At 37.8% G+C, this 13,999-nt stretch overlaps 1 protein-coding gene across 3 annotated transcripts in view; it reads right to left on the bottom strand.

The window, feature by feature from the left end:
• USP8 (ubiquitin specific peptidase 8) overlaps positions 1 to 13,999 on the bottom strand; it is an 80,146-nt gene that overhangs the window by 11,842 nt on the left and 54,305 nt on the right. For all 3 annotated transcript variants that reach the window (XM_017517881.2, XM_017517882.2, XM_037734665.1), the window contains exons 9-12: positions 11,957 to 12,101; positions 11,451 to 11,674; positions 5,993 to 6,577; positions 3,861 to 3,947 (exon numbers count right to left, since the gene is read on the bottom strand). In XM_017517881.2, the coding sequence (XP_017373370.1) occupies positions 3,861 to 3,947; positions 5,993 to 6,577; positions 11,451 to 11,674; positions 11,957 to 12,101 (1,041 nt within the window). The remainder of the gene's footprint in view (positions 1 to 3,860; positions 3,948 to 5,992; positions 6,578 to 11,450; positions 11,675 to 11,956; positions 12,102 to 13,999) is intronic.

Raw genomic sequence — 13,999 nt, 5'->3', positions numbered from 1 at the left:
ACAGAGCAAGACTCCATCTCAAAAAAAAAAAAAAAAAAAAAAGAAAATGAAAATATAAGCCACATATTGGGAGAAAATGTTTGCAAATATCATTTAAAAAATTTTTAGAGATAGGGTTTCACTATATTGCCAAGGCTGTTCTTGAACCCTTGGCACAAATGATTCTCCTGCCTCAGTCTCCCAAGTAGCTGGGTCTGCAGGCACGTGCCACCACACCTGGGCTTGTACTCGCACTGATGATGACCTTATAGATTTTAAAAACACTACCCTCAAGCATTTAGCACAGTGCTAGAGAGACAGTAGTTGTTTAGCAAATACTGTAAGCTTTAGTGGTGAGTAAATCTTGAGAAGGCTGGGCCTTCTTAATATCTGACAATTACTTTAAAATGTTATTTAATCAATACTTGTATGTGGCATTTTACATAGAATGAACGTAGGGTGGATTATACAGCATGACATTTAAGACAGCCAGAAGATATATTCAATACTGTTGCTTCCTGAAGGGCAGAGATGGGGCAAGATGGCAGGTGGCCAACAAGGACAACTTTTGCTTTCCTTTCATTGTTGCCAAAGACATTGGCTGTGGCTGGCGTGAAGCCCTGCTTAAAATGTCAGGTCCAGTAGGAATAACTGCAAACCTCCATTTTAACTTTGTATTTTTTAGTTTTTAGTCTTCACTTTGTAGTTCCAGTCATCTAATCCCTACTCCTTCCATCTAAAAGGAACAGAATAATGTCAGAAGAGAAGGCATGTATATGTATATCTCTCTCTTCATTTTCTCTTATTGTTAACTCATTTTCAGCTCTCTTGAGTTTCACTTTTGGAGCACTGCTGTTTGACTAGGGCTGAAATTCTTAATCTTTGTCAGGCTTACATATCTTAAGAAATTTCATTTTTTGTTCTTAGAAGAACATCAATAAAACGTAACATGGTTTTATTTTTTCTCTATTTTTATTTTTCCATAGGTTATTGGGGTACAGGTGATACTTGGTTACAATCTAATTTTGTTTGGTTTTTTTTCATATGGAGTCTCACTCTGTTGCCCAGGCTGGAGTGCAATAGCACGATCTTAGCTCACTGCAACCTCCACCTCCTGGTTTCAAGTGGTTCTCCTGCCTCATCCTCCCAAGTAGCTGGGACTACAGGGACAAGCTACTACACCTGGCTACTTTTTGTATTTTTAGTAGAGACAGGGTTTCACCATGTTGGCCAGGCTGGTCTCAAACTCCTGATCTCAAATGGTCCTCCCGCCTTTGCCTCCCAAAATGCTGGCATTATAGGCGTTAGCCACCATGCCCGCCTATTACTAAGTTCTTTAGTGGTGATTTGTGAGATTTTAGTGCACCCATCACCTGAGCAGTATACACTGCACCCTATTTCTAGTCTTTTATCCCTTGCCCCCCCTCCCATCCTTGCCCCTAGTCTTTAAAGTCCATTTTCTCATTCTTACATAACATGGTTTTAATGGGTTATGTGTTACATTTAATGATTGGTTCCAGGACCTCCCTCCCATACCAAAATCTGAGGATGCTCAAGTCCCTTAAACCTGAGAGGTGGAGGTTAAAGTGACCTGAGTTCATGCCACTGCAATCAAGCCTGGGCAACAAAGCGAGACTCCAAAACAAAAAAACAAAAACAAAAACAAAAACAAAAACACCCCAGCCAGGCCTGGTGGCTTGCACCTGTGGTCCTAGCTACTCTGGAGGCTGAGGTGGGAGGATCCCTTGAGTCCAGGTCAAGGCTTGAGCCCAGGAAGTCAAGTGAGCTATGATCACACCACTGTACTCCTGCCTGGGTGACAAATTCTGGGCATCCTCAGATTTTGGTATGGGAGGGAGTTCATCTTAGACCTAAACAAATTCTATAAATCATTTGACTTCTGTAGTTAATGGACATTTTTTGTATAAATATTAATGGATTTGTTGTTGCTGTGGCTCTTTAACTATTGCAGTGAAAAATAAGAAAATTGTGAATTCAGTCATTCTGGCCTTAATATATTTTATGCCATTTTCCCTCCTGTTTGAGACAGCGTCTCACTCTGTTGCCCAGGCTGGAGTGCAGGAGCATGATCACAGCTCATTGCATCCTCAATCTCCCCAGGATTAGGTGATACTCCCACCTCAGCTTTTTGACTGGCTGGGACTACAGGCAGGTGCCGCCATGCCTAGCTAATTTTTTATATTTTTTTCTAAAGACAGGGTTTCGCCGTATTGCCCAGGCTGGTCTTGAACTCCTGGGGCTCAAGTGATCCATCTACCTCAGGCTCCCAAAGTACTGGAATTACAGGCCTGAGCAACCATACCTGGCCCCTTTTTTTTCCTCTTTCTGTGGAGAAATGGGGTCTTGCTATGTTGCCAAGGCTGGTCTCAGATTTTGTCAATGGCAAAATACAGGAGAATGACTTAACAAAAATTTTACATGTTAAATTCACATAGATTTAGATTGGATATGCAGTTGGTCCTCTGTATTCATCAGTTCTGCATCTGTGAATTCAACCACCCACAGATTGAAAATACTTGAAAAAAATTAATTCTGGCTGTACTGAACATGTACAGGCTTTTATTATTCCCTAAACAACACAGTATAACATCTATTTTCATAGCATTTATATTGTATTAGGTATGTAACCTAGAGATTATTTAAAGTATATATGAGGATGTACATAAGTTATATGCAAACACTATACCATTTTATGTAACGGACCTGAGCATCCTCAGATTTTGGTATGGTAGGGAGGTCCTGGAACCTATCATCTACAGATACCAAGGGACAACTGTATATATATCCCAGAGAAGTTAGATCTATGGAGACAGAGAGTAGACTCAGTGTTGCCTGAGCTTTAGGGTAGACTAAATTGGTCATGGGGTCTTTTTGATGTGACGGCAATGTTCTAAAATTGGATTGTATTAATGGTTTCACAACTCTAAATTAATAAAAAATCACTGAACTGCATGCTAAAAATAGGTGAATTTTAAATAAGAAAAAAAGGTGAATTTTATGGTATGCAAATTGTATCTCAATTAAGCTCTGAAAGAAAAACAAAGGCAAAGATGTCTTATACAAAGCCTATGTATTTTAAAAATTATGATGACATACACATAACATAAAATTTACCATCTTAACAGTTTTTAGGTGCACTGGTTAGTGACATTAAGTATATTGCTGTGCCAACAATCTCCAGAACTCTTTCCATCTTGCAAAACTGAAACTCTGTACCTTCTGAACAATAACTCCCCATTTCCCCTTTCCCCAGCTATGACAACCACCATTCTACTTTCTGTCTACATAAATTTGCCTACTTCACAAACCTCAGAGAATTGGAATCATTCAGTATTTATCCTGTAACTGGCTTATTTCACTTAGCAAATGACCTCAAGGTTCATCCATGTTGTAATGTGTCAAAATTTCCTTCCTTTTTAAGGTTGAATAATATTCCATTGTATGTACATATCACATTTGTTTATGCAGTCACCTGCTGTTGGACATTCGAGTTGCTTCCATTTTTCAGCTATTATGAATAATACTGCTAAGAACAGGTGGCACAAATACTTCTTGTTTGCAATCCTTTTGGGTATATACCTTGAAATAGAATTGCTAGATCATATGGTAAGGCCTAAATATTTTTTACTTTCATAAAATAGAATATGCTGTCAAACTTTAAATAGGAAGACAAACTCTATTTCCTTTAGCATATAAATGGATTGATCATGTAAAAACAAGCAAAAAAACAGCTACCAAAGATGGCAAAGATCCCATTACACTGTAGATCTCATGACAGAGGATGACAATGTCAGATAATCAGATAGTTATAATCCATGTTTGGTTTTTATTCCAGTTTTTCCCCTCAATGAACTACTTACTTTATTTCTTTCGGTATCGTCTGTATCCTCTCTAAAAGTTCCTGTCCTTAGAATTCCACTTTCTGGTTGTCCTTTAACCTTAAATGGCTGTAAAATTATTAAAATTACATTAGTGAAAGAAAACTCTAACTCTCCTCCCAAAATAAAGCTACTAGCTAACACAACCAAATCTATGAGACTGAAAATGTAAAAGGAGACCTCTGAAAAGTTTATGGTATTTTATTGTCACATTCCAAATACTTAAAAAACTAAACAACACTGATGAATCAGTGAAGAAAAAAAGATAAAAATCAAGTTGGACTGTGAAGCACTGGTTCATACTACATGGCAGAGTATAAAATGTTGATCATTAATGTATAATCACCATGACCTCATTAGAACATTATTCTTTTATTTAAATATTATTATGATTTTGGCTACGTTGAAAGCAGTTGTGCTTCAAAAAATTTATATTCAAGAGAATGAAGAAATTAAGAATTTTATACAGACCTATAGTCAAAAATACAAAATCCATATTTATGTCTTCTTATAACCTCATAGATTCTTTTTAAAAACTTTAGTTTTATATCTTATTTTAAAATAACTCTACTAAAAACTTTTTTAAATTAGTGAAACTTTTAACAAAATTTATTCTAGAATAAATTACATATTTCTCCTACTTTTAAAAGGAGCACACAAGGAATGTAATCTTTACTTAGATGTGTAGGAATATTTGGCACCTATATACTAAATGACTCCACAAATATGAATGATTTAAGTTCTAAAGACTGCATGCCTCTAGTATAGCAAGATGGAAAGGAAGTAGCTTTGGAATCTCACTGCCTATGTGATCTTAGGCAAATACTTAACCTCTAAGCTTCAGTTTCACTTGTAAATTGAATACCATATGGGATTAGCATTAGCAGTAAATAAGATAATGTACTGAAAATACTTGGCTATATATAGTAGCTACTCAATGAATAATACTTAAATTGTATGTTAAATAACAGCTCACATGTTTGATCCTCCTGTGAATAAAGTTAGAGGGTTTTAATACATGGGCTTCATATTCCCAATGCGGAGTGTTAAGAAGGTTTTTGGATGGAAGCTATCTTTTTTAATAGCAGAGGTTAGCAGATCTTCCCTGGATACAAGTAGCTTGACTATGAATTGTTAATTTTGGTAACAAGCCTTTATTGTGTTTGAGAAGTACAGAAATTGACGTTCTGGGGCTGGGCACGGTGGCTCGTGCTTGTATTCCCAGAACTTTGGGAGGCTGAGGTGGGTGGATCACCTGAGGTCAGGAGTTTGAGACCAGCCTGATCAACATGGTAAAACCCGTCTCTTAAAAAAAAACAAAAGAAAGAAATTGATGTTCTGTAAAAATAGTATCCCGCCTTCCATTAGAAGTCATTTTCACACTACTAAAAATGTTTTTTGCATTTATATATATGTAAAAAACACTATAACTGTTCTTGCTATTACAAACGTATATTCGGCGTTCAAAAGAAAAAGACATTATTGATGCCATAATGAAGAAAAATAGAAAAGCATGGCATTATTAGAGATTGAACAATAATAATGTCCCCTAAAACTATGGGAATCAATTTTGGGTGTGAAGCCAGGGGCAAAATTAATTGGGTTATTTGCCAATATTATTTGAATAGATAAGAAACAAAATGACACAGATCTGACCAAAAAAATCATTATATGCAAAGATAAACGTTGGGTCATTTAGATGTCACTGATTTTGGATATATTCTAAGCAGATATAAACTCTATCATACAAATATTGGCATCTAGTTCCTCTATACTGAGAAGGAGATTATATTTTACTGTAGTCTTTCCATGATCATACATCAAACATAAAAATGAAGAATGTAGCTATTTATCTCAATTATTTGAAATATACTGCATTTTATAGATGCAATATACAAAAAGCAATTTCATTCCCAACCAATCATTTCATAAATGATTGTTTATGAATGGCACTGTATGGCACTGGCCTCAAAGGAACATAGGTGAGCAAATGTGGATAGATCAGTACATTCTATCCCCCATGAAAAGACTATTTGAAATGCCTGTCCTTTTTTTGGAAGAATGCCACTGGTGTTATCATATCTTCACTGGCAATTTGTACTGTTGCTGCTTACCTTGCCTGAACCGGAATCCCCTGTCGCAGATATATGGGGCACATCTCCTGTTGACTTTTTCTGTACTTCCGGGGTTGGACACCTTTTCCCCCTATCTTCTACAGATTTCTTGGCATCAGAAGTTTCATGTTCACTTTTACTTTGTCTTTTTACTCCTGTTATTTCTTTGCCCCTCTTTGCTGAGGTTTCTTTATCTTCTTTCTTGGCCTGCTCACCTTCCTTCTTCTCTATTTCTTCTTTTGCTTTTTGTTGCTTCTCTGTAATTTCATTTTCTTCAGCGTCTTGTTTCTTTTTGGCTTTCTGTTCTTGTTCCTCTCTCTTCAGTTTCTCTTTCTGTTCCTCTTGCTGCCTTTCCCGAAGTTCTTTTTCTTGTTTGTTTTTCTCCATTAGAAGAGCAGTTTCTGCATGAATACGAGCCTTTTCTTCATCTGTTAACAAGAGAGTTGGAGAGGAAACTACTGGCTTGGTGGAACGATCAGGAATAACTTTTCCATTCTGAGGAGATGGTTGCTCATGATTTGTACTTTCAGATTTTATTCTATGCTCTTCAGGCAATTTGACTGCTGGTTTTTTAGTACGATCAATCTAGAGCAACAAAACCAGAGCAAAACATTTTTGTCAAAAATCAGGACAAAAACCTCAGTTCTTGAGATAAAGTTGTGATAAAAGAAGTGTCACTTTGTGGAGACAACATCTGTCAGTACATCCATTTGTTAAGTACTCACTGTCAAGATTTCTCATAAAACAGAACTTGAATGGGAGATATTAAACATCATTGGCACTTAGGTCCTCCTGATTCAACACTTTTAATTTTTCTTGAGTGTTTTATATACAAAAGAGTTTCAAATATCTTCATTCCAAAACATAAAACCTAGACCAGGGCCTACCTAAACGTAAGTTCCACTTCCAGATATCCAAATACCTACCCAATATCTCCATTTGAGTGTCAATACATATACCTCAAACCTCATATAGCCAAAATGGATTCACGATTCCCCCACCACCCCCACAAACATGGTCCTAATTTCATGGATGTTACCTACTCTCCCAATAGTTGCACAAATCAAAAACCTGAGTCCCTTAACGTTCTTCCCATATCCTTCTGCATGCTGATAATTTTCCTCCTATATCTGTCCCTCCATCTCTTCTGCCACAAGCCAAGACCATGCCAACCTCCTCTCTCACCAGGACTACAGCATAGCTTTCAACTAGTTGCCCATCTCTTCTCTTGGCTCCACCCCCCAATCTGTTTTTCCACATTATAGCCAGCATATTCATTTTAAAACAAATTTGACCATTTTCTCTCCTGCTTAAATCCTTATTTTAATTTGCTACCCATTGTGCTCTCATTATATCTAAAATCTTTAGTACAGCCTGTACGGCCATGTGTGGTCTTACATCTGCCTCTTTCTCCAGTCATATGGCTATGTATACCAGCCATACTTGCCATTTAAAAGAAAAATCTGACCATGGCTCACACCTGTAATCCTAGCACTCTGGGAGGCTGAGGTGGGTGGATCACCTGAGGTTGGGAGTTCAAGACCAGCCCTGACCAACATGGTGAAACCCTGTCTCTACTAAAAATACATAGCTGGGTGTGGTGGTACATGCCTGTAATCCCAGCTACTTGGGAGCCTGAGGCAAGAGAATCCCCTGAACCTGGGAGGCGGAGGTTGCAGTGAGCCAATCCACGCCAATATCTTGTTACTCCAGCCTGGGCAACAAGAGCGAAACTCTGACTCAAAAAAAAAAAAAAAAAAAAAAAAAAAAAAAAAAAAAAAAAAAAACTTAAAAAAAAAAATTCTTCAAAGATGCTATGCTCCTTCCCAACTTAGGTCTGTCTATCAGCTCTTCATCTAGATAATGCCCACATTAGATCTTGGCTTACACATCTCTCCCTCTGAAAAGACTTCCCGGATTCCTAGAACCTAGCCAAGTCCCCTGATATATGCTTTTATAATACCTTATTCTTCTCCCTCTGTTGGAAATCTGATCAAATAATTGTAATTACTTGTTAAAAATCTTTCTTCCCTCCTAGAATATAAGCTCTAAAAGGATAGAAACTGTGCCTGACACAGTTAATAACTATGTTACTGAGGGAACAAATGCAATCTTCCCTAACAACTTTTACAGGAGGTAAAATACTGTTTTCCTTCAAGTTGAGTAATAAACTACCTAAGTTTCTGATTTAATGAGTTAAATGTTTACTACCTCAAATTAACAACATATTAACATTACATCATTTTAAGATGTGACCCTAACATCATTTCTTGCAAATATTCTGTACTGGAACAAAAATAAAAACCTACAACAATATCTGCCAATAACAATCTACACAGTGTTCTTACAAAACTAATTTATGTTCATCTACTAGAAAACAAGTTGCTGGGTGCGGTGACTCAAGCCTGTAATCCCAGCACTTTGGGAAGCCAAGGCAGGTGGATCACTTAAGGATAGGAGTTCAAGACCAGCCTGGGCAACATGGCAAAACCTTGTCTCTACAAAAAATACAAAAATTAGCCCAACGTGGTGGCATGTGCTTATAATCCCAGCTACTCAGGAGGCTCAGGTGGGAGGATTGCTTGAACCCAAGAAGTTGAGGCTGCAGTGAGCTGTGATCGTGCCACTGCATTCTAGCCTGAACGAGAGAGCGATACCCTGTCTTCAAAAAAGAAAACAAAGAAGTTAGTAGAAAAAAATAATTTATTGGCTGGGTGCAGTGGCTCACGCCTGTAACCCCAACACTTTGGGAGGCTGAGGCAGGCAAATCACCTCAGGTCAGGACCAGCCTGGCCAACATGGTAAAACCCTGTGTCTACTAAAAATATAAAAATTAGCCAGGCGTGGTGGTGGGTGCCTGTAATCCCAGCTACTCGGGAGGCTGAAGCTGGAGAATTGCTTGAACCCAGGAGGCGGAGGCTACAGTGAGCAGAGATTGTGCCACTGCACTCCAGCCGGGTGACAAGAGCAATACTCCATATTAAAAAAAAAAAAAAAAATTATTTGTTTACTTCTCTTTCTGCCTCTTAAAAAAAAATCCTGTCTTTTTTTCTACATGTATCTGAGAATAAGGTAAGAAGAACCACTATGGGGATGAAGTTAACAATATGAGGTGGAACAGAAACAAAAATAAATACTGTTTCCATTTACATTTTGGTGGCTTGATCTATTTTTCCTTAATCTTAAAAGCACAGTTATGATCATGTTACTCACAAGTTTAAAATTCTTCAATGGTTCCTTGGGCCTAGAAGATGAAATTCAAATTTGATTCAAGTCTCTCTTGATGATTCTTGTCCATCCTTCTAATCTTATCTACTATCATAACTTCCTCTCTCCAACAGAGACTAGCACCTACATATGTTAAAACTGTTCACTAGGCCAGGGCCAATGGCTCACGCCTGTAATCCCAGCACTCTGGGAGGCCGAGGCAGGTGGAACACCTGAGGAGTTCGAGACCAGCCCGACCAACATGGAGAAATCTTGTTTCTACTAAAAATGCAAAATTAACCAGGCATGGTGCTGCATGCCTTTAATCCCAGCTACTCAGGAGCTGAGGCAGGAGAAATGCTTGAACCCAGGAGGCAGAGGTTGTGGTGAGCTGAATCACCCCATTGCTCTCCAGCCTGGGCAACAAGAGTGAAACTCCGTCCCAAAAAAAACACAACTGTTCACTGGCCCCAAAGAATGCTCTGTGCCTTTGGTCCTACAATTTTCTACTTGCTTCTTCTATCCTCAACTCCTATTCTTAAAGCCCAGATAAAATACTATCTCTTCCATGAAGATATCCTTGATCTTCTCAGCTAAAATATTCTCCTTGACCTGTGCTCCAATGGCTTGTAGAGCAATTATGATACTCTGCCTTATGCTGTGGCTGTTTACACAGATCTCTCCTACTAAACATCAGAAGAATCTAAACTTTCATGCTGTCTTTTTTTTTTTTTTTCTGAGATGGAGTCTCATTCTGTCACCCAGGCTGGAGTGCAATAGCTCAATCTCGCCTCACTGCAAACTTGCTTCGCAGATTCAACTGATTCTCCTGCCTCAGTCTCCTGAGTAGCTGGGACTGCAGGTATGCACCACCACGCCTGGCTAAATTTTGTATTTTTAATAGAGATGGGGTTTCACCATGTTGGCCAGGCTGGTCTCAAACTCCTGATCTCAGGTGATCCGCCCGCCTCTGCCTCCCAAAGTGTTGGGATTACAGGTATGAGCCACCATACCCAGCCCTCATGCTGTCTTTTATATAGAAGATCTCAAAATATGTCTGAAAAACTGTATATATCTCATAAAGTTATGCTGGGACACAAAAGGATTAGGGTTTAAATAGATTAAGTTGAAAGGAAATGCAATAACATAAGTTCTTTTTAGAATTTCCTAAATTTACCCTTTAAGAAAAGTTGTCTAATAGTCTGCAATTTATTCTGCAATACCAAAAGATCTTAAAAATGAAGACATGAACCACTTCAGTTTATAAAAAAAAATTACCAGATTTTCTATTCACAACTGGCTCCACAAATCAGATGTCATCCACTTTAAATGTGAAATACTATTTTAAATATATCTGGGGAAAAATTAAAAATGAATGCTAAAAAGTGTTACTGGGAAATGCACAGAAGGGGGGCATTAGTTAACCTCTCTTTAAATAAAACCAAATAAAGGAAATAAAAACTAAACTTTTTTTATTGTAACATCTTGGTTATTTAAAAACCTTTAAATGATTATCATTAAACAAGCCTGTTATTTGTGTGTGAAATTCTAAGGAAATTGAACTAAACTATTATTTTAAAACCAAAATACTGACATCACATACCTACCATATGTAAGCCAAGCTATTTAGGAAAATACTATGGGTCAAATTATAATCCTAAAATATCCCAAAAGGGCTATACTAATTCACTGTGGTATGCAATGTTTATTGGCACTGTCTGTAGCAAATGGATTACCAGCTGGCTTTGAAATCCTTTGAATTATCTACTCTAACATAGATGTGGTGGTAACACTGAATTATGATGAAAAATTTTTAAACAAAAAATATGTCAAAACATACATTCTTCTCATTGATACTTTTTTCTAAGATGTTAAAGATTATTAAAATTCTACGTCTTTTTTTTTTTTTTTTGGAGACAGAGTCTTGCTGTCACCCAGGCTGGAGTGCAGTGGTGCAATCTCAACTCACTGCAACCTCCACCTTCCGGGTTCAAACAATTCTAATGCCTCAGCCTCCCAAACAGCTGGGATTACAGTCGCCTGCCATCAAGCCCAGCCATTTTTTGTATTTTTAGTAGAGATGGGGTTTCACCATGTTGGCCAGGCTGGTCTTGAACTCCTGACCTCAGGTGACCCACCCGTCCCAGCCTCCCAAAGTTCTGGGATTATAAGCGTGAGCCACCGTGACCAGCTACACTATGTATTTAATATTAAAGCAAAAGAGAGAATAAAGTGAAAATCAAGAACATACCTGTGGAACGTTCTTTATACTAGGCACTGGCTGAATTACGGGTGAAACATCAGATTTAGAAGCAGCAACTGGTTCAACTGGAGTTGATATATTCAGTGGTCCCATTCTCTCATTTTGATCACTTATCAATTCAATATTTTCATCTACTTCTACAGGTAGAGGTGACATCTGTGCAGTGGGTTTAGAAGGAATTGATTCTTCCAATGAAGGATAAGTAAAATCCACTAAAATTCCAAAAATAAAAATGTTTTTTAAGAATAGCAAACCCATAAACAGTACTTACATTTCTCATGCACATTAATGTAATAATTAAATGCAAAATAAGTGAGATGACAATTACAACAGTCAAAGAAAATGTGAACTTCCAGGCTTATATTTTTATGCCTGAAAACAAACTGCTCTTTAATAGGACAAATGCACACACAACCAAGAATGTTTCCGTGAAAACATAATTTTAAAGTATATTTTACCAAAGCAATTTTAAACAAAAACTTTCACATACATACATGAGATAGACACCTCTTCATTCTGGCGTCGTGGGGGTGGAGTGACCTTAGCATTTGTTGTATACTGGGGATAGCAAAGGAGCCAGTTTTCATAGCCTCCCTCTAAAACCAAAGGCTCATTGCGCAGGACAGTTTTACTTTCCCACTATAAATAAGGAAATCATATTTTTAATATGTCAGCAATCTTTCAACAGCTAAAACCATAACAAATCTAAATTTTAAAGTTGTTCCCTTGAATACAAGAATTTATCTTCTAAATTATAACAAAAAGAACTGATTCAAAATTCAACATTAAATAAAATTGTTATATTGGTGGGGTTTTTAAAACTACACAAATAATCAATGACCTTAGAAGAAAAATTAGAAAATAAATTACTTAATATAAAACAAAAATGAACCATAACCTCACCACCCCAATACCACTTTATATTCTGGAATTTACTCTTATAGTTTTCATTAAAATCTTTATAATGTTACTTTTCTTTTAGATGAACATCTTTCATCAATACAGAGCTATATCATCATTTGTAATGACTAGATAATATTTGACTACTGATTGACTGATTGATGGACTGAGATAAGGTCTTGCTTTATCACCCAAGTTGGAATGCAGTGGCACAATCACGGCTCACTGCAGCTTTGACCTTCTGGGCTCAATTGATCCTCCCACCTCAGCCTCCCCAGTAGCTACGATGACAAGCATACACCACCATACCCAGCTAATTTTTGAACTTTTTGTGAGGTGGGGTTTCACCATGTTGCCCAGGCTGGTCTCGAACTCCTGGGCTTAAGTGGTCCACCTGGCTCAACCTCCCAAAGTGCTGGGATTTACAGGTGTGAGTCACTGAGCATGGCCGGTTCTACTTTACACACACACCACACTGAGTCAATCATTTGAACATTTGTTTTTTTCCCCCTTTAATTATAAGCAATGCTGAAATAAGCATCAAAGATCCTTATACATGCACATACCTCGTCACCTCCTGAAGGAAAATTCCCAGAAAGGGAGTTGCTTAAGGTTTTCAATACATTGCTGATCTCAGAAATGATCACTTAAAAATATGCTGGGCTCGGTAGCTCACACCTGTAATCCCAGCACTTTGGGAGGCCAAGGTGGGCGTATCACGAGATCAAGAGATCAAGACCATCCTGATCAACATGGTGAATCTCAGACTCTACTAAGAATACAAAAATTAGCTGGGCATGGTGGCATGCGCCTGTAATCCTAGTTACTCGGGAGGCTGAGGCAGGAGAATCGCTTAAACCCAGGAAGCGGAGGCTGCAGACAGGCAAGATAGCGCCACTGCACTCCAACCTAGTGACAAAGTGAGACTGCGTGTGTGTGTGTGTATATGTGTGTGTATATATATATATATAAAATTTTTAAAGATAATTACCTAGGAGTAGAATTGCTGATTTAAAATGATGCCCAGTTGCCCTTCAGAAAGGCTATACCAATTTACACACTTAACCAACAGGATATGAGAATGCCCATTATACATCTTTCTAATTTTTACCAAACTGATGGACACAAAATGGTATCTTGTTTTAATTAGCGTTTCTTTATTAGTGAAGCTGAACACTTTTTCATTTATTTACTATACATTTATATTGTTCTGTGACTTAACTATTTAATAATTACATCCTTTGCCCATTTTTCTATAGCTATTTGCAATTTTCTTTTTTTTTTTGAGACGAAGTCTCGCTCCAGCCTGGGTGACAGAGTGAGACTCCATCTCAAAAATACATAAATTAATTAATAAAATAAAATATTTAATCCCAACACTTTGGGTGGCCAAGGTGGGAGGAATGCTTGAGGCCAGGAGTTTGAGACTACCCTGGGCAACATAGCAATACTTTGTCTCTACTAAAAAATTTTAAAACATTAGCCAGGCATGGTGAGCACCTTCAGTCCCAGCTACTCAGGAGGCTGAGGCAGTAGGATCACTTGAGCCAGGAGTTGGAGGCTGCAGTGAGCTATGATTGTGCCACGGCACTCAAGCCTAGGTGACTGAGACAGACTCTGTCTCTAAAAAAAAAAAA

This window comes from Cebus imitator, unplaced genomic scaffold (genome assembly GCF_001604975.1).
Source record: "Cebus imitator isolate Cc_AM_T3 unplaced genomic scaffold, Cebus_imitator-1.0 Scaffold651, whole genome shotgun sequence".
Classification (NCBI taxonomy): Eukaryota; Metazoa; Chordata; class Mammalia; order Primates; family Cebidae; genus Cebus; species Cebus imitator.
This window is presented reverse-complemented; position numbering and strand designations above follow the sequence as displayed.